Source organism: Microcaecilia unicolor, chromosome 4 (genome assembly GCF_901765095.1).
Source record: "Microcaecilia unicolor chromosome 4, aMicUni1.1, whole genome shotgun sequence".
Lineage (NCBI taxonomy): Eukaryota > Metazoa > Chordata > Amphibia > Gymnophiona > Siphonopidae > Microcaecilia > Microcaecilia unicolor.
The window spans coordinates 100,946,523-100,972,452 of record NC_044034.1 but is presented as its reverse complement, the minus strand read 5'-3'; the positions used below and the strand labels follow the sequence as shown (position 1 = coordinate 100,972,452).

Here is a 25,930-nt window from a genome sequence, read left to right as displayed (position 1 = left end):
CGTGGCAATCATTTCAGCTTTAGTAACTGATCTGCCTTAGGCAAAGTTTTTTTTAGCAACAGAGTGGTTCTGCATACTCATCCAAAGTTCTTTCCACAGATAGTTCAGAGTTCCATCTTAACCAGTCAGTCATCCTACCAATGTTTTTTCAGAGGCCTTATTCCCACAAAGGTGAAAGTACCCTGCACACTCTGGATGCAAGAGAGCCTGAGCCTTCTATCTGGAGTGGACTAAAGCCCTTACAAAGTCTACACAGTTTTTTTTTTCTCTCACCTTTTGTTGCTGGGAGATTTAAATTTGCATTTAGATAACAATCTGGATCCTATGGGTGATCGTTTGTTTTCCTGTGTGGATTTATTAGGATTTTCTATTAGCAAGATTGAGTCGATGCATGAAAAGGGCCATGCACTTAATATTATTGCTTTAATATCCAAGCTGGACCGGAGATATGTAATTTCTGATCCAGAGTGGACAATAATTCCTTGGTCTGATCATTTCCAGGCAAACTTTACACTTTCAGGCTTATTTTCGAAAGAGAAGGATGCCCATCTTTCGACACAAATCGCAAGATGAGCATCCTTCTCACAGGGTTGCCTAAATCGGTATAATGGAAAGCCGATTTTGGGCATCCCCAACTGCTTTCCGTCATGGAGACGACCAAATTTCCCGGGGGGGGGGGGGGGTGTCGGAGGTGTAGCGAAGGCGGGACTTGGGCGTGCCTAACACATGGGCGTCCTCAACCCATAATGGAAAAAAAAGGGCGTCCCTGACGAACACTTGGACGACTTTACCTGGTCCTTTTTTTCTTACGACCTAGCCACAAAAATGTGCCCGAACTGACCAGATGACCACCGGAGGGAATTGGGGATGACCTCCCCTTACTCCCCCAGTGGTCACTAACCCCTCCCACCCTAAAAAAAAAATTTTAAATATTTTTTGCCAGCCTCTATGCCAGCCTCAAATATCATACCCAGCTCCATGACAGCAGCATGCAGGTCCCTGGAGCAGTTTTAGTGGGTGCAGTGCACTTCAGGCAGGTGGACCCAGGCCCATCCCCCCCTTACCTGTTACAATTGTGGTGATAAATGTGAGCCCTTCAAAACCCACTGTACCCACATCTAGGTGCCACCCTTCACCCATAAGGGCTATAGTAGTGGTGTACAGTTGTGGGGAGTGAGTTTGGGGGGGGGGGGGGTTGGGGGACTCAGCACACAAGGTAAGGGAGCTAAGTACCTGGGAGCTTTTTCTGAAGTCCACTGCAGTGCCCCCTAGGGTGCCTGGTTGGTGTCCTGGCATGTCAGGGGGACCAGTGCACTACGAATGCTGGCTCCTCCCATGACCAAAGGACTTGCACGTCCTCAGGAAAACTTGGGCGCCCCTTTCAATTATGCCCCTCCACATATTCCTCAGTTTAAGAGAAGAGTTTAGGAGAAAGCTCATACTAACAAAGTTTCCCGTATAACTGAACAATTTTGGTCCCAGATTAAATGACAATTTAATAGTATTTGCTCAAGTGAAAGTTCAATGTTATTGAATTGGAACAATAGTGTGTTAGAAGCAATAGAACAATACTCATCTAACAAATATAAAGGAAATGGAAATTTGAAGTCTTCATTTTGGAATTCTAAAGATCTGTGGGTATTGAAACGTCAATGTTGTAAATATGAAAGATTGGGCTAAAAACCAAGGATCTAGTAGATAAATTAAACTGGAGAATGCAAGTTGGAATTTATCAAAGTGGTATTGTAACAGCAAAAAAAGTTTATTTTGGGAAGTTGATAGGAGATGAAGGGTTAATGAAAACTCTCTGTTTAATATCTTTAATAAGCTTACTAAGGTATCATCAGTGGTTGATATTCCAGAATTTTACAACCATGTCCAACTGAATTGGTGAATTATTTTATAGATAAGGTAAAGCTTATTAGACAATCATTTAAAACTATCATGCCTGAAATTGGCAATTCAATAAGTGAGATAGCAATTGTTTCCCCAGTAGATGAGGAATGGTCATCTTTTGTATTAGTAGATAAGGCTACAGTGACTTATCTGTTGAAGAAACTTTCCCATAAATCATATCTAGTGGATATATGTCCTTCTTACTTATTGAAAGATATTCCATCAGAATTAATAGTTTGGCTTACAATGCTGGTTAATACCTTATTGAAGGATGGGACATTTCCTTTAGAATTGGGACAAATTATTTTACCTCCTAACCCAAAATCACAGGGAGTAGATCTATCAGTAGTATCCATTTTTCAATCAGTGGCTAGCATCCCATGGATGGCACGGAATCAATAGTTGTGTTCCAAATTACTTCATATTTGGAGTCTTTTCACTGTTCGCATAATTTTTAATTTGGATTCAGGACTATGCATAGTGCAGAATTAGTAGTAGTATTTTTGTCCTAATGATTGAGAATTTCTTAGCCAGGGAATTCACTGTATCCTGCTTCAGTTTGATATTTTGGGAGCATTTGACACAGTGGATCATGACATCTTGATGTATAGATTGAGTGAATATGGGTTAGCTGTTTATAAATGGGTAGAAGGTTTTTTGAGAAATAGATCATATTGTGTTAAGAAGAATAATACTCTTTCATTTACTTGGAGGTCAGACTTTGGCATTCCACAGGGTTTACCATTGTCTCCAATTCTGTTCGATGAGTTTATTAGTTCTTTGGGTTCAGTTTTGGATGTATCTGGTCATTGTGGTTGTTCATATGCTGATGATATTTTTGTTCTGATCCCAGTTATATCAGATTTTCTCACATTACAAACTTCTATCTCCAATTGTATTGCTTTGATTCAATCTTGGCTAACTCTCATCTTCTGAAACTTAATGCAGTTAAGACTAAGTTGTTATAATTTTGTAATGATGTCTCTTTAGTGTGACTGTAGATGTCTCTTTTAGTGTGACTGTAGCTTCTGGAGAACAGTTAAAGATTGAAAAATCTTCTAAGGTTTTGAGAATTATTTTGGACACAGTTGACGATGGATTTACAGATAAATTACCTGAGCAAGAAGATATTTTTAATGCTACGTCAATTAAGAGGAATTAGATCTGTTCTTTTTACTGAACATTTTTGTATGCTGGTACAGGCTATTGTATTATGTTGAATTATTGTAGTGCTTTATGTGGTGGATTAAACTCAAGATTAATTAATAAGTTGCAATTATTGCAAAATACTGCAGCCAAATTGATCTATAGCTGTTCATGTTATAATTATGTAACATCATTGCTTAGACCAGACTATATTGGTTGCCAGTTTCTGCTCGGATAGTTTTTAAGATTGCCTGTATTGTATTTAGTATACTATAGGGGAATTGTTCTCTCCTTCCACAGTTTGTCCAGCACTAAGAGAAAATTCTCATTTCTATTCTACTTTGTTGTTGGGGGTTTCCTTCTGTTAGGAAAGTTCATTTTAAGAGAGTTGATGAGGGCTCTTTTTCTTTTCAGGCTAGTAAATTGTGGAATTCTGTATCTACACAAGTTTGTGTGATCACTAGTTATCTACAATTTCATAAGGGATTGAAAACTTACCTTTTTAGTAAACATCTGAATGATTAATTTTGTAAGCCTTTCTAACTTTCCAATATATGTTTTGAATTTATGTAACCCGCTTAGACTTTTTATTGATATTAGCGGGATATAAATACCCTGAATAGAATAGGGCTGCCATTAGCAAATGTACACTTCAAATTGGCTAGCAGACGGCATTTCGTTACACCCGGACAGGTCTGCCTCTTGAAGGAATGTCTCTATTATGGCAGCGTAGATAGCTTAGTTGAGATCAGCCTCCATGTTCACATCCCACTACCATTTGGAATGGGACTGCTGATGTGACAGTAGGTTTGGCCAACCAGTCCTCCAGAATCTCTTTGGGGATTAGAATCTAATGTATCACCCTTAATCCCATTTCTTTCAGTTCCAGTCTACCTCCTCTTCCACCCCCACCCACAAAGTACTCAAATAGGTAGGTCGATAACTGGGCACCACAAATTCAATGTCTAGATACAATGCACTGAAGGCTAATTCCGAATGGCACTAGATAAATAAATGGCCTTGTAAAAAATGTTTTTGTTTATGAATAATTTGAAACGTGTACCGAGATATTTATCTCAAGAAAAATTTAGGTTACTTGTACAACCTTTAATTCTGCCTAAACTTGACCACTGTAATGTCATATATCTTGGTTGGGCAAAATATCTACTTAGAAAATTAAGAACTATTCAGAATATGGCTATTTGTCTTATATGTGGACTGAGAAAATTTGATGAGTAAAGTTTCACTGGCTGCCAGTAGAGGCTTGAATACTCTTTAAATTATGCTGTTTTCTCTTTAAAATTATTCAGGGCCTACCTCCTGCCTATATGTGTTCACTGATTACTATATTGGCCTCAAAATATGATACTCAAAATTATTTGAGATTATCATTTACTTCGTATAAAGGATTGCGCTCCAATTCTTAAGGGACTTTTTTCTTTTCAGGCAACAAAAATGTGGAACTGTCTGCCAGGCTCTGTAATCTCTCTCTCTCAATATGTACCTTTTCTTAAATTTCTTAAGGTGGCTTTATTTAGAAAATATGAGCTGTCAGGTTAAATCTAGATTAATTGATCTCCCTTTATAATATCAATGTTTGTATTTTGTTTTATAATATTAAGATTGTATTTCACTTTTCTTCATTTCTGTGATCTCCCAGTTTAATTGGACTGGTTTTTTTAACTTAAGATGTAACTCACCCCGAACCAAAAAAGGATGCGAATGGAATAGAAATTCATGGCATTGTAATGTAGATTCCATTATAGAATACTAACGTAATTTGGCACCAACATTTAGGTGTGCCCACTTATGTCAATAGCAGTATTCTATAAGTTACACTCATAAATGTTGGACATGCCCATGCATCTCCTTCTGTGCATGCCCAGTTACATGTATGCACTGAGCGAGTTGCATGCTAAAGTTATAGAATACTGCTTAGCGTCCAACTAGCTTTTAGAACGCAACTGTACCAGTCTCAGGGCCGGTCTTAGGCCGAGGTGACTGAGGCGACCGCATAGGGCCCCGCGCTTAGGGGGGCCCCGCGCGGTGTGCCTCAGTCAGCCTCTTCCCAGGGCCGGTCCGACTCCGACACGGACGGTAAGCATGCATGGCTGGAGGGCGCCGTCGTGCCATGCTTACCGCCACTGTCCACCCTGGCGCCCTTTCCTTCTCCCCCCAACCAAGGATTTTTCTTTTAAATTTACCCTCCATTGCCAGAATCCCACAGCAGCGTCCTGCGTGCGTCACTGAAAGTGCTCCTCACCTCCCGAGTCCCCCCGACGTCTCTAGCAGAACGCAGCTCTTCCTGATTCGTTCATACTCAGTGTCCCGCCCTCGAGGGCGGGACACTGAGAATGAACGAATCAGGAAGAGCTTCTGCGTTCTGCTAGAGACGTCGGGGGGACTCGGAAGAGGAGGAGCGCTTTCATTGAAGCACGCTGCTGTGGGATGCCGGCGACGGAGGGTAAATTTAAAAGAAAAATCCTTGGTTGGGGGGAGAAGAAAAGGGCACCAGGGCGGACAGGCAGGCAGTTGAACTTGGGAGCGGGAGGGCAAGGGAGAGAGGACCTGGGCATGGATGGCAGGGCTCATGGAGAGAGGGGAATTGCTGGATAGGGATGAATGGAGGAGGCAGGGGCCAGAGAGGAGCATGGATGGGAGGGCAGGGCTCAGGGAGAGAGGGGAATTGCTGGATAGGGATGATGAATGGAGGGGGCAGGGGCCAGAGAGGAGCATGGATGGGATGGGATGGGAGGGGAGGGCAGGGCTCATGGAGAGAGGGGAATTGCTGGATAGGGATGAATGGAGGGGGCAGGGGCCAGAGAGGAGCATGGATGGGAGGGCAGGGCTCAGGGAGAGAGGGGAATTGCTGGATAAGGATGATGAATGGAGGGGGCAGGGGCCAGAGAGGAGCATGGATGGGAGGGGAGGGCAGGGCCCATGGAGAGAGGGGAATTGCTGGATAGGGATGAATGGAGGGGGCAGAGGACAGAGAGGAGCATGGATGGGAGGGCAGGGCTCAGGGAGAGAGGGAAATTGCTGGATAGGGATCAATGGAGGGGGCAGGGGACAGAGGAGCATGGATGGGAGGGCAGGGCCCAGGGAGAGAGGAGAAATTGCTGGACATGGAGGGCAGGGGAGAGAGGAGAAATGTTTGGCAGGAATGGAGGGAAGGAAAGACAAAGGAAGGAGATGCACATGGATGGAGGGGAAGGGATATAGGAGAAATGCTGGACATGGATGTAGGGGAGGGGAGGAAAGTAGATGTACATGGAAGGAGGGGAGTGAGGAGAAATGCTGGATATGCATGGAGGGGAAATTGCTGAATTTAAGGGCTGGATCGGAACACTTTGAAGGCAGATGCTGAAACTGGAGAAAGGATAGGGACAGGGTTACAGATGGTAGACAGGACACAGGAGGATGGTGGACATGGTGAGAGAAAAAATATCAAATGGAAAGACACTGCATAAAACAGAAGACACTGGGACCAAAGCGAATAGAAAAAACAAATGATCAGACAACAAAGGTAGAAAAAAGTATTTTATTCAGAATTTATTAATTGGAATATGTCAGCTTTTGGAAATGTGCATCTGTGATATTTTGCATGTAAGTTTCAATTTTTCTAGTATTGCTGCATGCTGAGTCTGATTTCTTGAGGTAACTTTTCAGTTCCGTATTTTGCCTTCATATCTGTTGTGTCATGTGTGATCAAGGTGCAGTATCCTGCTAGCGTGTAGCATTTGCAGCCCTTTTTGTTTTGTTTTTTTTCACGAGATAGTGTATTGGTGTTTTAGAGCCTGGTGTAATTACAGTTCTGCCTCTCCACGCATAAGGTTGTTCTCGTCCTGTCCATGGAATTAGTGCTGTTATGGTTTGGTAAGGTTATGAGTGTGTTTTTGCACAAGTTTGTGTATAGTGTTTTGCAGTGGAGAGATTGTGTGTGCGCACCTCTGCCCCCCCCCCCCCCCCCGGGGTTATGAGAATTAGAACTAATCGTAGTGGACTTGAACTGAATAATTTCGGGGGGGGGGGGGTCATGATAGCATTGTGCTTATTATTTCAATCAGTTTTTCTGTACAAGTTTAGCTTCATTTGTCTTTATTTGAAATTTCATAAATAACAAATTTTCTAAAAATTGAATAATATTATCAATGGGGTGGAGCTGGAGTGGGGGCGGGGCTAGGATGGGGCCCCACCAAATTGGTCTGCATAGGGCCCCGCACTTGCTAAGACCGGCCCTGGTACCAGTAACGAGCATAAGTGCTAGTACTCCGTAATTTATGTGTGCATTCAGCATGCAAATGTAGGTGTTATGTTATGGAATGAGATGGAAAGTTCTTCTTGCCACCTAAAACAATGTTGGTATTTGCCTTCTGCAGTGCATTAAGTTGTATTGTTTACCTTTTTGTCTGCTGAAGGCGGTTTGTAGCTAGAGATTCCTTCTGCGAGGACTTGCTATCTTGTTTGTCCTCAGGTAAGTTAGATACCTGTAGCAAGTGCTCTCCATAGACAATAGGATATAAATCCTCACATACACTCCCACCTTCTCACAGAGTTATATTCTAATACAAGCTTTTAAAAAAGGTCCCATGTGTCAGCAGGAAGTGGGAAGCGGTGTGATGAGCCTACCCAAAAGTTTCTCGAAACTCTAAGCTGAAATAGTGGTTCCCATGCTGGGTTCTGTTGGTGAAGTTGCCCATGTTGCGAGGGCTTATATTATTCTATCCTCAGAGATCACTTGCTACAGGTAAAATAGTTGGTTGTGCATAGCTTTAAGTACATAAGTAATGCCACATTGGGAAAAGACCAAGGGTCCATCGAGCTCAGCATCCTGTCCACGACAGCGGCCAATCCAGGCCAAGGGCACCTGGCAAGCTTTCCAAACGTACAAACATTATATACATGTTATTCCTGGAATTGTGGATTTTTCCCAAGTCCATTTAGTAGCGGTTTATGAACTTGTCCTTTAGGAAACCGTCTAACCCCTTTTTAAACCCTGCCAAGCTAACCGCCTTCACCACGTTCTCCGGCAACGAATTCCAGAGTTTAATTACGCGTTAGGTGAAGAAACATTTTCTCCGATTTGTTTTAAATTTACTACACTGTAGTTTCATCGCATGCCCCCTAGTCCTAGTATTTTTGGAAAGCGTGAACAGACGCTTCACATCCACCTGCTCCACTCCACTCATTATTTTATATACCTCTATCATGTCTCCCCTCAGCCATCTCTTCTCCAAGCTGAAAAGCCCTAGCCTCCTTAGTCTTTCTTCATAGGGAAGTCGTTCTATTCCCGCTATCATTTTAATCACCCTTCACTGCACCTTTTCCAATTCCACTATATCTTTCTTGAGGTGCGGCGACCAGAATTGAACACAATACTCAAGGTGCGGTCGCACCATGGAGCGATATAATGGCATTATAACATCCTCACACCTGTTTTCCATACATTTCCTAATAATACCCAACATTCTATTCACTTTCCTAGCCGCAGCAGCACACTGAGCAGAAGGTTTCAGTGTATTATTTTCTTTTTTCCCACCTTGCACTTGCTCACATTAAACGTCATCTGCCATTTAGCCGCCCAGTCTCCCAGTCTCGTAAGGTCCTTCTGTAATTTTTCACAATCCTGTCGCGAGTTAACGACTTTGAATAACTTTGTGTCATCAGCAAATTTAATTACCTCGCTAGTTACTCCCATCTCTAAATCATTTATAAATATATTAAAAAGCAGTGGTCCTAGCACAGACCCCTGAGGAACCCCACTAACTACCCTTCTCCATTGTGAATACTGCCCATTTAACCCCACTCTCTGTTTCCTATCCTTCAACCAGTTTTTAATCCACAATAGGACTTTTCCTCCTATCCCATGACCCTCCAATTTCCTCTGTAGCCTTTCATGAGGTACCTTGTCAAACGCCTTTTGAAAATCCAGATACACAATATCAACAGGCTCCCTTTTGTCCACATGTTTGTTTACTCCTTCAAAGAATTGAAATAAATTGGTCAGGCAAGATTTCCCCACACAAAAGCCATGCTGACTCGGTCTCAGTAATCCATGTCCTTGGATAGTAAAAGTAACAAAAGAAAATCAAAAAAGGTTTAAAGTCAGTCAGAGTGCAGAAGTGAATCCTTCGTTCAAGTCCTTAGATGTTAAGTGGCATCCTTCTATATTCCTCTCCTCTCTTTTGATTCTTCAGGTAGAACTCTTCTCTGCTTCACTTTCTCTCTTTATAGACTCTGTAAGATTTATTTGTTTTATTTCTATTTATTTTGACATTTATATCCCGCATTTTTCCAATCAAAGTTTAGGTTCAATGAGGCTTACATATACAGATATTTAGAGGAGTGTGGTAGCCGTGTTAGTCCACTCTTAAGGTTATCAATAGAAATCAAACAAAATAAAACATGGAAAAGAAAATAAGATGATACCTTTTTTATTGGACATAACTTAATGTATTAAGTTATGTCCAATAAAAAAGGTATCATCTTATTTTCTTTTCCATGTTTTATTTTGTTTGATTTCTATTGATAACGGATATTTAGAGAAATACGTACTGCAATTAAGCATAATGCATTTTACAATAAATCTTATAACTCAAAACAGAAAAGCATGCTAATTGTTTCACAATATTACAGAATGATTAAATTTTAGTTTAGTATTAATATATTCATACAATGCCTTTATGCACCCCCAGCACATGGGTCAGTAATTTCGTGTACTATTAGTGTCTAAGGCACCCTGAACTTCCAAAAACAAATAGCCCAACACCTAGGGCTTTTATTCTTTCCTCCAAAGTAATGCAGGAGATATCTCCTAAACATTGATGAGCAGGCAGGCCCAACCTCCTTTATCTCACACTACAGGTAAGGTCAGATTAAGAGCAGGGACTCCAAAATCTTCCTGTTTGTAAAAACAGGGGCAAGTTTGGGTGTCCTGCTACAATTGCCAGTGGCGTACCAGGGGGGGGTGGGCGGTGGGGGCGGTCCACCCCGGGTGCACGCCGCTGGGGGGTGCCGCGGCACGCGCCTGTTGGCTCCGAGTTCGCTAACTTCGCCCGTTCGCTGCAGCTCCCTCTGCAGAGGGATCTGCAGCGAACAAGCGAAGTTAGCAAACTCGGAGCCAAAAGGCGCGCGCCGCGGCACCCCCCTCCCAGCGGCATGCACCCAGGGGGGTGTCATTTCGCCAGGAGGGGAGGGGGAGGTGTCATTTCGCAGGGGGGGGGGCGCACTGCACCCGGCGCTTTTGAAATTTCTGGTTGTGTTAAATGATGTTCTTCAGATGTGGACTGTTGGATTATAGTGAGCCATCAGCATGAGCCATGTTCAGAATAAGATTATCTGTCTTGAGTACTATTGTCTTCAGTGATCATATTTTTCCTAGAAGTTCTTTCCAGTATCTTTACAAATCTAGAACATCTCTAGTTTATTCACTTGGCAGAACAAAAAGAAAATATTACTCAGCTTTCTTGTTCCTCTTCACTCCTCTTTCTATTCATGCTATAAACTTTTACAGTGAAGAGAGGAAGAAATAAAATTAGGCAGCCTAGGCAAACTTTCAGTCTTGTAGCCCCCTCAGTTAACTCTCAGGCCCCTAGCTCCCTCCCCCTGAAATCTGATAAATAATTTCATCAATCTTAATCACTCCAACACCACGCTGTATAATTGTATAACTGGATATTATGTTTTTACAAATTAAACTTTGTTTCATGTCTGTTTATCTCTCTGTTTATATAGCATATATAAGAAGTAGAGGTCATTTTGTAAAGCATGTTTTACTGTATAAAAGTATGTTTGCTTGTGGAAAATGGAGATTCTAAAAAATGTGTGGCTAAATATTTGCAGTCAAAAGTTATTCATAAAGACATTCTCTATCTTTTTATCTAGTCTGTAAGTTCAAGGCTCATAAACGTTGTGCAGTAAGGGCAATAAACAACTGCAAATGGACTACTCTAGCTTCTATTGGAAAAGATATTATTGAAGATGAGGATGGGGTAAGTATATTGTTTCATGTATGATGTTTCATTACAGCAGTATGTTTAACTGTTTCTCAGTTTGAGGGTAGTTCTATAACAGGGTGCCTATGAGAAGAGGGTAACCAGAAACTTTTTTTTCAAGTCTGTTCTATAAAGAAAAGTAGGCACATATATTTCCTTATAGAATATTTGTGCAACTGGCAGGAAAGACGCTTAAATGAATGGTGTGATCACTTACACCAGCCCTATAGCTGGTGTAAATGTTTGCACCTAGATGTTAACCAGAATGCATGTAAATTATAGTCTTCTACAATGTATCCACACTATTTGAACCAAGGAGGCTTAATTGACAGGAGACAGCATCCTGTGACAAGGCTGAAGCCATAGCTGCCATCTTGATACACTCAAGGCAATGCAGATTGTTGGTCCATATCAAGTCACGCATAAACAGTCCTTATTTCTAATAAGTGATTGCTGTTGTTTTGGGTGACTCAGTATGGCGGCAAGCTCTGCCTACTGGCTTCAAGCCAGATAATGGTCCAAGCACACTCCTGCAACCTCCTGTCAATTAAACCTCCTTGATTTGCATGCTGTGTCCATGCTGTGCGGTCCACTCGTGCACATGCCCACAAGAAAAGTACACACCACCAAAACATGGCATGTATTTTTCTGCTAGTCTGTATTCTGGGAGGTCATTTACATGTAAATGAGTGGAGGAGTGGTCCAGTAATTAGGACACCAATCTTGATATCCAGATGTGGCCAGTTGAAATCCCGCTGCTGCTCCTTGTGATCTTGGACAAGTCACTTAACCCTCCATTGCCTCAGGTACACACTTAGATTGTGAGCCCTCCAGGGACAGGGAAATACCCAAGTGTACCCGAATGTAACTCACCTTGAGCTACTACTGAAAAAGGCATAAGCAAAATCCAAATAAATAAATAATTAATAAATGACTAGAATACCACCATGTATGGCTCCTTATATAATTCCCCCAGCTCTGTAGAATACTACTTTTGAATATGTAGAAGAATCAATAGGCTATGAGATGTTGCAGCTGTGACAATATGAGACTCATTTTCAAAACAAAAAAAAACATTTAAAAGACATCATAAGGTAGTAGTAGATGGATGTTTTTTCTCTCAGAAACATCCAAATTGCGATTTTTTTTTCCTCTGATTTTAGTCGTTTTTCTCCAAATTTCAAGGGAGCGAGTTGGGGCATGTTTGGATAGGACATGGACAGCACCAAAAAATAGACATTTTTCTGGAATAATGAAACAAAGTGAAAGTGTCTATGGCTAGATCTGTTTCAGTCACAAATAAGAGACCAAAATGTGCCCTAAATGATCTAATGACCACTGGAGGGATTGATAACCCCCTTACTCCCCCAGTGGTCACAGACCCCCTTCCCACCTCACTATGATCTCCCACCCCCCTATGATGTGACAGTGACAGTACATACCAGGCTCTATGACAACTTCAAATATAATGGCCATTCTTTTTAGAGCAGCAGGCAGGTCCCAGGAGTAGCCTGGTGGTCATTGCAGTGGACTGTAGAGAAGGGGACCCAGACCAATATCCCACTAACTGGTACACGTGTCTTGGAGGGCTCGCATGTGGAACATGTGAGCCCTCCAAAACCCACTAAATACCTACTGTACCTACATATAGGTGACACCTAAAGCTTGAGGGCTATAGTAGTGGTGTACAGTGAAGTGCAATAGGTTTTTCTCTGTTCCTGGAGGGCTCACCATACAATATGAGAAGGTTATGGTGAGATATGTACCTGGGAGCTTTTATGTGAAGTTCACTGCAGCAGTGGCGTACCAAGGGGGGGGGGGGCGGTCCGCCCCGGGTGCACGCCGCTGGGGGGGTGCCGTGGCGCGCGCCTGCTCCTCCGAGTTCGCTAAACTTCGTTCGTTCGCTGCAGCTCCCTCTGCCCCGGAACAGGTTACTTCCTGTTCCGGGGCAGAGGGAGCTGCAGCGAACGAACGAAGTTTAGCGAACTCGGAGGAGCAGGCGCGCACCGCGACACCCCCCCCCAGGGGCGTGCACCCGGGGGGGTGTCATTTTGCCGGAGGGGGGGAGGTGTCATCTAGCGGGGGGGGGGGGGCGCTGCATCCGGGGGGGGGGGGCGCATCGGCACTCCGCCCCGGGTGCCATCCAGGCCAGGAACGCCACTGCACTGCAGTGCCCCCTAAACTGCCCCACTGCTGAGCTGGGATGTCTGTGTGCCCAGTTTACTAAGAATGATGGTCCCCAGACATCCCAATGGCTGGTTTTGGGGCTTTTTGCTCTTGGACGTTTTTTTTTTTCCCCCAAAATGGATCCAAAAGAAAAAGGGACTGAGCACAAAACGTCTAGAAAAAAGCGATTTTTGAATCAAAAAGAGAGAAGTTTTTCAGGTTCGAAGATGGCTACGTTTGCCACTCGATTTTTAGACGTTTTATTGAAAATGCCTCTCTATGTTTATCCATTCAAGAAACCCTTTCTGTCCTTTTTTCATGAAACCCACTACTTTGATAAGTTTTTAAAGCTAGGGGGTAGTTACTAAGGTACATTATAGCTCTAATGCACATTATTTGCCCCTTAATGCATTTTAAAGGGCACTAACACGTTATATTACTGAAATGCAGATTAATAAGAGGTACCATGGAATTATATAATAATGAAAGGCAAATGCATGCAAAACAAATCATGGCTTGCACAGAATACCACAGACTGCATTATTCCTGGAAGAATACTGAATATCAGGCTACAAATCTGTGGCCCAGTGTGCCTGGGCACTTCCTAAAGAAGCTTCCCCGTCTCCTCCTCCCCTCTGCAATGACATCTTCCTGCCCCTGTCTGGAAGCCCCTCCCAATAACATCCCCCTGCTCCAAAGACCCTCTCCCAATCGCCCAGATCACCTCCAATCTCCCTTAACTCCTGCCCCCAATCCAGTGGCGTAGCCAGAAGTCAATTTTTGGGTGGGCCAACAGGTTGGATGGGTGGGCACTAGAAAGTGGTGTGCTGGTAAATGTTTAACAACAGGCTCTCTCCCCGGTCCACCTCTGCCCCCCCCCCCGTCCACCTGTGCACCTCCCCTCAAAATTGCAGAGCTGGCTATAGCCGGGGAGAGAGCCGGGGGGGGGGGGGGGGGTGGGGGAGGCAATGCATTACTCTCTCCAGGAAAAAAAAACATTAAATGATCCCAGGTTCCAATCTAATTCATGTTTAATGTGGGATAAAATGCCATAAATAAGTAAATAAATATAAGCTTTTAATGTTGAGCACCTGATTCTCAAAGTGGACATGTTCCAATCATTATAATGAAAATAAAATGATTTTTTTCTACCTTTGCTGTCTGGTGACTTTGTTTTTCTGATCATACTGGCCCAGTATCTGATTCTGCTGCTATCTGTCCTCTTTACTCCGTTTCCAGGGCTTCCTTTCCATTTATTTCTTTACTTTTCGCCTTTCTTCTTCATTTCTTGCTCTGGGTCCTCCGCAGACTTGACTGTCCAGTGGATCCAGCTTCTGCCTATTTTCTTCATCCATGTGCAATTTTCTCCTCTCTTCCTTTTCCCTCATCTCATCTCCTTCCTCACTCTTCCTTCCCCTCCATCCATGTCCAGCATTTCTTCTCTCTCCCTTCCCTTTCCTCCATCCATATCCAGCAGCCTCCTCTCTCCTGCCCTTCCCTCCATCCATCCATGTCCAGCAACCCTCCTCTGCCCCCTGCCCTCCCCTCCATCCACCCATGTCCAGCAACCTTCCTCTTTCCTCTTCCCTCCCCTCCATCCACCCATGTCCAGCAACTCTCCTCTCCCCTCCATCCATCCATACCCAGCAATTCTCTTCTCTCCCCTGCCCCTATCCATCCATCCCCAGCAATTCTGTTCTTGCCCCTGTCCCCTCCATCCATCCATTCCCAGCAATTCTCCTCTCTCCCCTGCCCCCCACCTCCATCCATCCATCCATCCCCAGCAATTCTCCTCTCTCCCTTTCCCCCCACCTCCATCCATCCATCCATCATCCCCAGCAATTCTCCTCTCTCCCTTGCCCCCCACCTCCATCCATCCATCCATCATCCCCAGCAATTCTCCTCTCTCCCCTGACCCCCACCTCCATCCCCAGCAATTCTCCTCTCTCCCCTGCCCCCCACCTCCATCCATCATCCCCAGCAATTCTCCTCTCTCCCCTGACCCCCACCTCCATCCATCCATCCATCCATCATCCCCAGCAATTCTCCTCTCTCCCCTGCCCCCCACCTCCATCCATCCATCCCCAGCAATTCTCCTCTCTCCCCTGACCCCCACCTCCATCCATCTATCCCGTGACTCTCCTCTCTCCCCTCCCCTCCCATCCATGTGTCCAGCGATTCTCCTTCACCCCCATGCATCCTTCCCTCCCATTCCAACTGCCCGCCCTCTCTCTGACGGCAGCGCTTCCCAGACGCTGCCTACCACCGCCACGATCTACCTTCTCCCTCTGTCTCACTCTCAACAGCAGCGGTAGCGTCGCGATTCAAACACGCTGCCTCCTGCTTCTAACCCGGAAGCGTCTCCTCTGCGGAGACGCTTCCGGGTTAGAAGCAGGAGGTAGCATGTTTGAATCGCTACCGCTGCTGTTGAGAGTGAGACAGAGGGAGGAGGTAGATCGTGGCGGCAGGCAGCGTCTGGGAAGCGCTGCCGTCAGAGAGAAGGAGGCAGATGCAGGATCAGCGCTGCCTGCTCCCTCCGCTCCGCTGCTGGGTGGGCCTGAACCCAAACTGGGTGGGCCTAGGCCCATCCAGGCCCACCCGTGGCTACGCCCCTGCCCCAATCTACCTGGCAACTCCTTGGTGTCTAGTGGGTTTGGGGCAGGAGCCAACCCTAGTCATTCCTGCCTGTTCAGTGCCAGGTTCAAAATGACTCTGGTGACCCCTACATGTAGTATCATGGTGCTAATTCTAGTTGTCAAGCTGATGAATAAAGACCTGGGATTGCTCCTACCCTGAACCCATTAGACTCCAGAGAGTTGCCAGGTAGGCCCAGAGTGGCCTAAGGAAGGTTGGAGGGAGGGGGCTTCAGGGAGGGAGAGATTTCATGAGCAGCATCCATTGGGGAGGGGGATCTTTGGAGCAGAGGGATGTCATTTAGGGGCTTCAGATGGGGAGATATCATTCGGAAGGAGGGTGGCTGGATGTCATTGGAGGAGAAGGATGAAGGAGGGACAGCTCCTGATTGAGTGCCAACCTCCTTAAGATGCACCTGGGCTCACTGGGCCACAGCTTTGCAGCCTGAGATGGAAAAATAATGTTGCTTATGAAGCTATTCTTGTACCATTGGAGTGACTAATCTGCAGTACTGAGCCATTGTAGGTTCGTCACTTGTGTGGTAAAATAACTACCCTGCATAATATACCAGTGGTAGAATGTGAAAATGATAATGCTGATATGTTATATCAGAGATGTATCATAGCTGCTATTTAATTAATATAGTTGCAAGGGAATAGAGGTTCTGTCATTTTGATTAGATTTTCACAGTAAGTTATCTTAATATTATAAAACTGACGTGCTGATTTGGATATAATAAAAAGCTTTCAAGATTATTGGACAAAGTTATGCATCAACAACCTCCCAGACCAAAACAAGATAGAAGTCAACACAATTCCCAACCATGCACCAGCAAAAGGCTTCTTAACCTTTTTTCACTTTATATGTAAATTTCTTTTATTAAAACACTCATGAAAATTAGATTTCTGAAATATGCCATGCTTTATAGCAAAATAATCTTTAACCATTTGTTTTATATTTCATCTCTCAATCAGCAACCCACCCTTCCTCACTCTGTTTTTGATTGTGACCACTGGATCAATTGCAGCCAGGTCATATTGTTATACATGAGAAGTCTGAATCTAATCACCAACTTGTATCATATATTAGGTGTAAACATCTTGATACGTGTGTGAGTTTAGATCTGTTTGATGTATTTTCGAAAATATATTCTGATGTCTGAAAGTCACTTTTCCACCTGAAATTCTTCAAATATCATCAAAGTGTATAAAACAATACACCACTGTTTTATATTTATCATTCCTCGAGGACAAGCAGGATAGGATGTCTTCACAGATGGGTGACATTATCCAGCAGAGCACAGTGCAGAGAAATCTTCTTTAGTTTAGTTTATTTTGGAAACTTTTGAAAAGCCTTGCTGCATTTTTGCATCATTTCCTGCTCATTGTTGTTGCATGGGTCCTCGCTCAGTCTCTTCTTTTTATTAGAGCTGTTAAGATGTGTTTCTGCTGCACCATGTTCTTTCACCTTTATATTAATGTATTTTTTCATCGTTATTGAAAGAGCCTTCAGGTTCTCGAAATACAACAGGGATCTTGTTCTTTTCCCAGACAGATCCTCAGCCAAACACCAGCACATGTTGACTGCCTCCAGGAAAACATAACTAACATTCCAGTGTCCCTACTGGACAACCTTCCTGGAGGGGGGAGGCTGAGGTTCTTTGCAAACGATAGATCGTTGTGTTCTAAAAATTCTCTGTATGGGATGCAAACTGCATCTATTTGAATGTCTCCCTTGAAAGTTTCATAATCAAACTTTCAAGAAGGTGCTGTCTTCCCTCTTAAGGGCCAGTGCAGTCAAACCCAATCCATCAGGTGAAAGAGGGGAGGGAATTCTATTCCTGGTAACAAAACATATGGCAGACATTTTAGCAACGAGCTGTGGAGTGTTACTGCAATATGCATTGTTTTTTTCTGACAACGCACACTTTTTAACGCAACAGTAATTTGCATGCTCCTTGATTACTGCATTAGTGTGGTATATTTTGAAGGTAATTTTACAGTAGAAGCCATGTGCTAAACCACCTGTGTGTGGCTCCACTGCATGGCTTTCTGCATCATCCCCTTTGTTTCTCTTTGCGTTAAGATTCCAATTCTATATGAGGCGTTTTATAATCTGGCTTTTGTGTGTTTATTTGCTTTTTATAATCTTACTTTTTACCGGGCTTCCCTTCCTCCATACAGCCGTATCCTATTTGTAGCCATTTATGATGGGGTAGGGGAGTTGATAGCTAAGATACTATTCGAAACTTCACTTGTGACTGTCATTATCAGGGTTTTTATGCTAGTTGGGTGCAACCCCTCTCTCACTGTAATCAGTCATCACAAGAGTAGTCCTTCAGAAACTGCCATGTTCACAGTATGATTCCCACCTGTAGATGCTGCTGTTATTCAGTGAATAGAATTTCTTAATAATTCCTATCCAAGGCTGAGAACATGATGGAAACATGCACTCTACACTGGTCTGACTACAAAGGGTTTACACCAGTTCCAGTTGTTTCAGAATGCTGCAGCAAGACTAATAGAAGGTTGTAAGCGATGTGACCAGATCACACCATTTTTGCATAAACTTCACTGACTACCAGTACAATACAGAGCCAGATTTAAAACTCTGTGTTTGACCTTCAAGGCCCTTCAAGGAAATGGCCCAGAGTACTTGAAGGTCGCTAAGGTCCTTCGAAGGAGTATTCCCAACCACACCCTCTCCGAAGAACATCACATGATGTGATACCCGCAAGCGATCCTTCTCTGGAGTAGCCCCCACACTATGGAATGCACTCCCTGAAAGGCTTCGCTTAACACAACATGTCTCTACATCAGGAAGCAGGTGAAAGCTTAGCTCTTCAACCAGGCCTTTAACGGAAGAAATAAACGACACCAGCTGCACATACTATAGCAGGACATGTTTATCCACTCCTACCCTAGCTAAGGTAATGTTCAAACACCTTTCTGACCTCATTTGCAACCTTCTTTAAACTAGTCCCCTTATTTTTGTACTCCTGTTACTCTATTTTATCTATCTATATGCTCCGTCTTTGCTTACACCGTATTTTGTCGATTAAAATGTTCTATTATGTATTTTGTTGACATTTCTGTTGACATTGTATGTAATATACTATGCCATACTTTGTATTGTTATTTGAATATATTTACTCCTATAATTGTCTATTGCTTATATTGACTTATTCTTTACTGTTCATCGCCTTGAGTGAATTTCTTCCAACGAGGCAGTAAATAAATGCTAATAAATAAAGCTTGTAGAAAAGATGTTTTTCGTACTTGGTGATGCTCTCATTAAAATTACTCAAGAGTATATGCACATAAAAAGTAGGCACAGAGAAACACATCACCTACTTTCACACAATATATATGTGCAGAAAAGCAGAAAAGGAATGGGAGTATGCTATGCACCTGTTCTTACCTTGTGCATACATGCATAAAATTACACCTGCAAGTATAAAAGTGAGTGTCTTGTTTTCCATAGGGTAATTTTATAAAAGCACATGAAAGCATGTGTTGTCTTTATAAAACAGGCAGAAACAAACAGGAGACAAACCACTGCAGGATCAAGGCAGTCAATGCGACAGCAGCAGTGAGCCAAGGAAGGACGAAAAGGAAAAAGTTCACCCACGTAAAACTTTAATGGAAACAAGACCCAACCTGACCAAATTTTGGAAAACCTTCGTCAGGGGTCACACAGGTTTCCAAATGAGAAGTGTTCATTACAAATGCCGAAAGTCAGGAACAGCTATTCTGCACTTCTCAGTGCAGGAATTGCAGCACATATTGTGTACCTGTGAATGTACCTGTGTAACCCCTGATGAAGGTTTTCTGAAATTGCTATTGCATTTTCTGCCTTTATAAAACAGGTGCAACATATGTGCCTATGTACATTCCTTATTGTCTGCTCCAGACTATTTCTGACGAATGAGTTATATGCAGTCCTACCAGCAGAGGGAGACTGAGAACTGCTGACTAGTGACACCTGTATAAGGGAGTGTGCGGTCCTGACCTATGTTTCTCAGTCTCCCAGCAGTCACAGAGCCTGTGCAGCCCTGCTCCTCTTTGGTGGGTGTGCCAGTTTGGCCCCATTAAAAAAAAAATATGTAATAAAGGAGAAAAACTTCAATAGGTGTTCCCAGGAACAGGGGGTTATCTTAAAAAATAAATAAATAAAAAGAGCGTGTTGAGAGGAAGCGCTGGTCTTGGGCTTTGGCCCCTGCGCCTGTTGGGGGTGCACACTCCAGTGTCCTGGGTCCCTCCCCCCACCTCTGCCCTCCCTTTGATGTGGTGTGCCTTGGCCTCCTCCACCGCATTGCCTGGGAAGGATACCTAGAGGCTGGCCCATGGATTGAAGGGAGCACCATTCAAAGAACAACAACAAAAAAATACCTCAGCTGGCAGCGTTACTTTTTTTTGTTCTTAGTGGCAGGACAAGCAGGCTGAGTGCCAGTTGCAGCTGCCGGGCCATTTTAAGTAGGGGAGAGTATTAGCAGTGGGACACTTGTGGCAGGACACCTCTGCAGCAGGAGAGTGCATGGAGGCTCCAACCAAGAAGATGCACTGTTGCACAGCCTGTTCGACTTGCTGCGTGGTCTCTGTGCACAGCGGCCTTTGCCATGTGTGTGAGGAGGTGGCTTTGGAGGTCAGGGGTGCTTATCCAGAATCATGTACTCAGGAGGCTGGAACTTTGGGTAAGGCTCTCCAGCAGGGTAAGGAGCTTGGATCGGAAGAGGCTGGTCCGGGATCATGTGGGGCAACTGGAGCGGTTTTGGTGGGAGCGCCTGCCATTTTGAATCCAAGTGATGAAGACCTGGAGTAAGTGGAGGGACTGCTGGTGCTTACTAGGCATGATACCTCAGCGGTCTCTTCTCCCTATCCCATGAATTTTTCCTCTTCAACAGGCCTTTTGCATAAAGAGGGGCATGGCTGTTGGGGGAACCTCTTGGCCCCAGAGGCTTCTGGTGTAGCCTCTGGGGCCAAGAAGGCATGCCTGGCTCTTGGGGAGGACTTGGATGATGTTCTTTCCCTGGGGTTGGGGTTGGAGCCTCCGCAGGATGTTGGAGTGGACTCTGGAGGAGTCTCCTCAGGTGGAGGATTCGTCCATGATGTGGATATTTAGGTAACCAGGAGTTTTGTGCTTGATGTCTGAGGTCTTGCATGCTCTGAAGCTTTTGGAGGATCCTCCTCAAGTGACTTGGAAGGGTGACCCACTTTTGAAGGGGGTTCGCCAGCCACCCCAGACTTTTCCCTATCATGAGGACTTCAGAGAGCTGGTGGAGGCTTAGTGGCAGTCCTCAGATTCGCCTTTGCTCATTGGTTAGGCCATGGCTTGTCTCTACCAGCTCTCTCTGGTGGACCTTTAGGCCTTTTGAATTCCTAAAGTGGACGCTCTGGTGACAGCAGACACCAAGAAGACAGCCATTCCCATGGAAGGTGGAGTAGCTCTTAAGGATCCTCAAGATCACAGGATGGAGGCCCTCTTGAAACAATCCTTTAATGTCTCCGTCTTGGCATTGCATGCAGCCATCTGTGATTGTGACATGGCTTGGGCCTGCTTTAGGTGGGCTGAGCAGTTACCCAACTCTCGAGCATCCTCTTCCTCGTAGTTATCTTCAGATATCATCAATTTGGAGTTGGGTATGGTCTTTTACTCAGATGCCTTATTTGATTTGGTCTGTGCCTTGACGAAGAATCTGGCTCTGGTAGTGGCTGAGCGGAGTTTCTTGTGGCTCGGGAATTGGTCAGTGGATGTAGCATCCAAGGTTCATTTGAATCAGCTCCCCTTCAAGGGCAAGTTGCTTTCTGAGGAACTACTACTACTACTACTACTTAACATTTCTAGAGCGCTACTAGGGTTACGCAGCGCTGTACAAATTAATAATTAAGGACGGTCCCTGCTCAGAAGAGCTTACAATCTAAAGGACGAAATGTCAAGTTGGGTAGTCTAGAATTCCTGAGTAGAGGTGTTGTGATTAGGTGCCGAAAGCGACATTGAAGAGGTGGGTTTTGAGCAATGATTTGAAGATGGGTAGGGAGGGGGCCTGGCGTATGGGCTCAGGGAGTTTGTTCCAAGCATGGGGTGAGAAGCTAATTAAGAACTTGAGAGAGTCTAAGGTTCTGCGGCTTTCAGAGGCTAGGTCATGGATGGTTTCCCATTTGTCAGTTCGAGGCGTCTTCAGGAACTTAGGCAGTATTGACCAGGCTCTGGAAGTGCCAGGGCTTTGCAGTGAGGTTTTGGGGACCCAGCCTCTGGTTGTACCCATAGGTTTCAGATTGCAGCAGTTTTACTGGAGGTGGGTCCGGGTGTCTTCAGATCAGTGGGTCCTCGATATTGCTAAAAATGGCTACGTGCTGGAGTTTTGTAATCCTCTTCCAGACGCCTTCCTATTTTCTCTTTGCGAGTCTTCCGTCAAGGCAGAGACTGTCTGTCTGACCTTGGAGAGACTTTTGGCCTTGCGGGCAATGGTTCCCATTCCTCCGGCTAAGAGAGATTCTAGGAGATATTCCATTTATTTTGTGGTGCCCTAAAAGGAAGATTCCTTTCATCCGATTTTGGATCTCAAGTGGGTAAACGAGGTCTTGAGCGTTTCTCCTTTTCACATGGAGACCCTCCATTCAGTGATTGTGGCAGTGCAACAGTTGGAGTTTCTGATGTCTCTGAATCTGTCGGAGGCATACCTTCACATTTCAGTTCTCCCGGATAGTCAGAGGTTTCTTCTCTTTTTGGTCTTGGGAGAGCACTACCAATTTCAAGCCATGCCCTTCGGCTTGGCTACGGCATCAAGGACCTTCTTCAAGGTGATAGTCATGGTGGCAGCAGGAGGGCATTCTGGTGCATCCATATTTGGACAACTGGTTGATTTGGGCGGTCAGTTGAGGAGAGTAGGATTGCCACCTCTCGGATGGTTCATCTGCTCCAGCATCTGGGTTGGATAGTCAGTGTAGCCAAAAGTTTTCTGTTCCCCAGCCATTTAGAAAACTAAATATATAAATATAATCTAAAAAATGGGGGGGGGGGGGGGGGGGGGGGGAAGGGGAAATATTTGTCATAGTATCCTTACCCTTCTTTTCCCCCACCCCATTTTTTGGATTATATTTATATATTTAGTTTTCTATGCATTTTATCAGTTATATAGGTATTTATGTATAGTTATGTTTTTATATATGTGATTTTAATTTTGTTTATTATTTGTTATTTTAGAGCCCCTGACACAGGCATTGTGGGCGAAACACAGTCTGTGTCGAGCGATTATTTCATAATAAAGTTTGAACTGTACTACTGATTGATTTGCAGATCGTCTGCCTTCCTGTTTTTTGGGTCCCTCCGGACTGGGTGCTGGTGACAACAGATTCCATTCTATCCAGTTGGGGGCTCATTGTCAGGGTTAAGTGGCTCAGGGGAGCTGGTCAGTGGAGGAGTCATGGTGGTTTATCAACCACCTGGAGACTCTGGCAATACAGCTCAGCCCGCTGGAATTTCAACAGTTGGTGCACCTCTGGGACATCCGAGTGCTATCAGAAAATGCAACAGCGATCATCTATGTCAATCAGCAGGAGGGTACAAAGAGCCTATGGTTTGAGCAGATCAGAACCTGTGGTTGCTTTCAGCGGCTCATGTTGTGGGCACCAGCAATCTGGAGGTGGACTGTCTTAGTCGTCATCACCTAGAGTTGAGGGATTGGAGTCAGGCTATCTCAGCTCATTGTCGACCAGTGGGGTCCTCCGATCATGGACCTCATGGCCACGACCGAGAACACCAAGGCCCCATGGTTTTTCACCTGCAGGAAGGAGCCATTTTTGGAGGGTCTGGATGTCTTGGCTCATCCCTGGCCTCATCAGGGGTTGTTGCGTGTATTCCCTCTGTGGCCGCACATCAGTTGCATTCTTCAGTGCATTACGGGCCACAATGGCCAGGTAGTGCTGATGGCTCCTGACTGGCTGTGGCTTCCATGGTATGCAGATCTGGTGTGATTGCAGATAGGCTATCCTCTTCGTTTTCCCATGGAGCACAGTCTGCTCCGGCAGCGTCCCATTCGAATGGCCAATGTGGTTTGATTCTTACGGCTTGGCTGTTGAGCGGGCACGGTTGCTAAAGAAGGGTTATTCTTCTGGTCTTATTCATACCCTCTTGAATTCTAGGAAGCAGTTCACCTCTTAGGCCTACGTTCGGGTCTGATGTATATTTGAAACTTGGTGTGATGAGAGGGATGTGGTTCCCCTTCGGGCCTCCATCGGTCAGCTTCTGGATTTTCTCCAGTGTGGCTTGGAGAAAGGGTTGTTGCTGTCTTCCCTTCCAGTGCATCTGGTGGCACAGGCTTATTTTTGGGGTCCACTTCAAGGGCGGTCATTGGTGCTCCATCCGGATGCCTCGTGTTCTTTCCAGGGAGTCAAGCGGTTGAGGCCTCCTTTCCGCCAGGTTGTTCTGCCTTGGGACTTGAATTTGGTGTTGTCCGCCTTGGTTAAGGCACCTTTTGAGCCTCTCCAGCAGGCCTCCCTTAAGAATCTTTCTGTCAAGGTGATGTTTTTGGTGGCTATCACATTGACATGGCCTTGTCATGTTGGGTGCTGTTTCTGGTTTTCTCCCAGTAGACGGTGTCTTTGAGGCTGGTTCCATCCTTCCTGCTTAAGGTGATCTCCCCTTTTCATGTCAATCAGTCTATTTTCTTACCATCCTTTTCATGGGAGGATTTTTCACAGTCTTTGTCTAGGCTCGACATCCATAGGGAGAATTTCAGAAGACAGACTATCTCTTTGTGTTGTTTGGGAGTCCATGGAGAGGGGAGATGATGTCTAAGGCCTCTATCGCTCGCTAGATCAAGGAGGCTATTTTTGTCCTGTGGTGGTTGTTGGTGAGCCCTTGGGTTCCCGGAGGCCTGGTAAGACCTCCGAGGACCGCCGCGCACCCCGAATCTTCACCCGCGGCGACCGCCGTTCACCGAGGGTTGAGCCCTCAGCTGCAGGCGGTCAGCAGGACTGCTGGAACCGCGGGGTGACGGTCGGCCTGGCTGGTAGTCAGCAACTCAGTCTCTAGAGGGCGGCTAGCAAGGGCGGCTAGCTGAAGAAGACACAGTTTCTGAAGGTGGCTAGCAAGGACGGCTAGCTGAAGAGGACACAGTCTCTGAAGGTGGCTAGCAAGGACGGCTAGCTGAAGAGGACACAGTCGTTGAAGGTGGCTAGCAAGGACGGCTAGCTGAAGAGGACAGTCTCTGGAGATGGCTAGCAAGGACGGCTAGCTGAAGAGGACACAGTCTCTGAAGGTGGCTAGCAAGGACGGCTAGCTGAAGAGGACACAGTCGTTGAAGGTGGCTAGCAAGGACGGCTAGCTGAAGAGGACATTCTCTGGAGATGGCTAGCAAGGACGGCTAGCTGAAGAGGACCCAATCTCTGGAGGTGGCTAGCAAAGACGACGAGCTGAAGAGGACACAGTCTCTAGGTTGGCTAGCAAGGGCGGCTAGCTGAAGAGGACACAATCTCTGGAGGTGGCTAGCAAGGGCGGCTAGCGAAGAGGACCCAGTCCCTGGAGGCGGCTAGCAAGGACGGCTAGCGCAGAGGACACAGTCTCTGGAGGCGGCTAGCAAGGACGGCTAGCGAAGAGGACACAGTCTCTGGAGGTGGCTAGCAAGGATGGCTAGCGAAGAGGACACAGTCCCTGGAGGCGGCTAGCAAGGACGGCTAGCGAAGAGGACACAGTCCCTGGAGGCGGCTAGCAAGGACGGCTAGCGAAGAGGACACAGTCTCTGGAGGTGGCTAGCAAGGATGGCTAGCGAAGAGGACACAGTCCCTGGAGGCGGCTAGCAAGGACGGCTAGCGAAGAGGACACAGTCCCTGGAGGCGGCTAGCAAGGACGGCTAGCGAAGAGGACACAGTCTCGGGAGGCAACAATTCCGATCCACTGTGTGGGCTTCTGACGAACGAAACGGAAGCACTGGACTCCTTCCGTTTCGTGGTTTAAATCCCCCGCCCGTCCTTCCCCTGCCAGCAGCTGGAGCCAATCTCCCTGGCCCGGGCAGGCACAGGAGGCCTGGATTGGCCAGCCTGTTCGGCGGGCGGGGTCTTCTTATCGATGCGCCAATCCAGCGTGAGTAGGCGGGG

The 25,930-nt window shown here is 45.4% G+C and overlaps 1 protein-coding gene across 1 annotated transcript in view; it reads left to right on the top strand.

Moving 5' to 3' along the window:
* Window positions 1-25,930, top strand: part of DGKH (diacylglycerol kinase eta) — a 676,008-nt gene that overhangs the window by 404,104 nt on the left and 245,974 nt on the right. Inside the window, 1 exon segment of the mRNA XM_030202410.1 lies at window positions 10,927-11,033. Within this exon segment, the coding sequence (XP_030058270.1) occupies window positions 10,927-11,033 (107 nt within the window).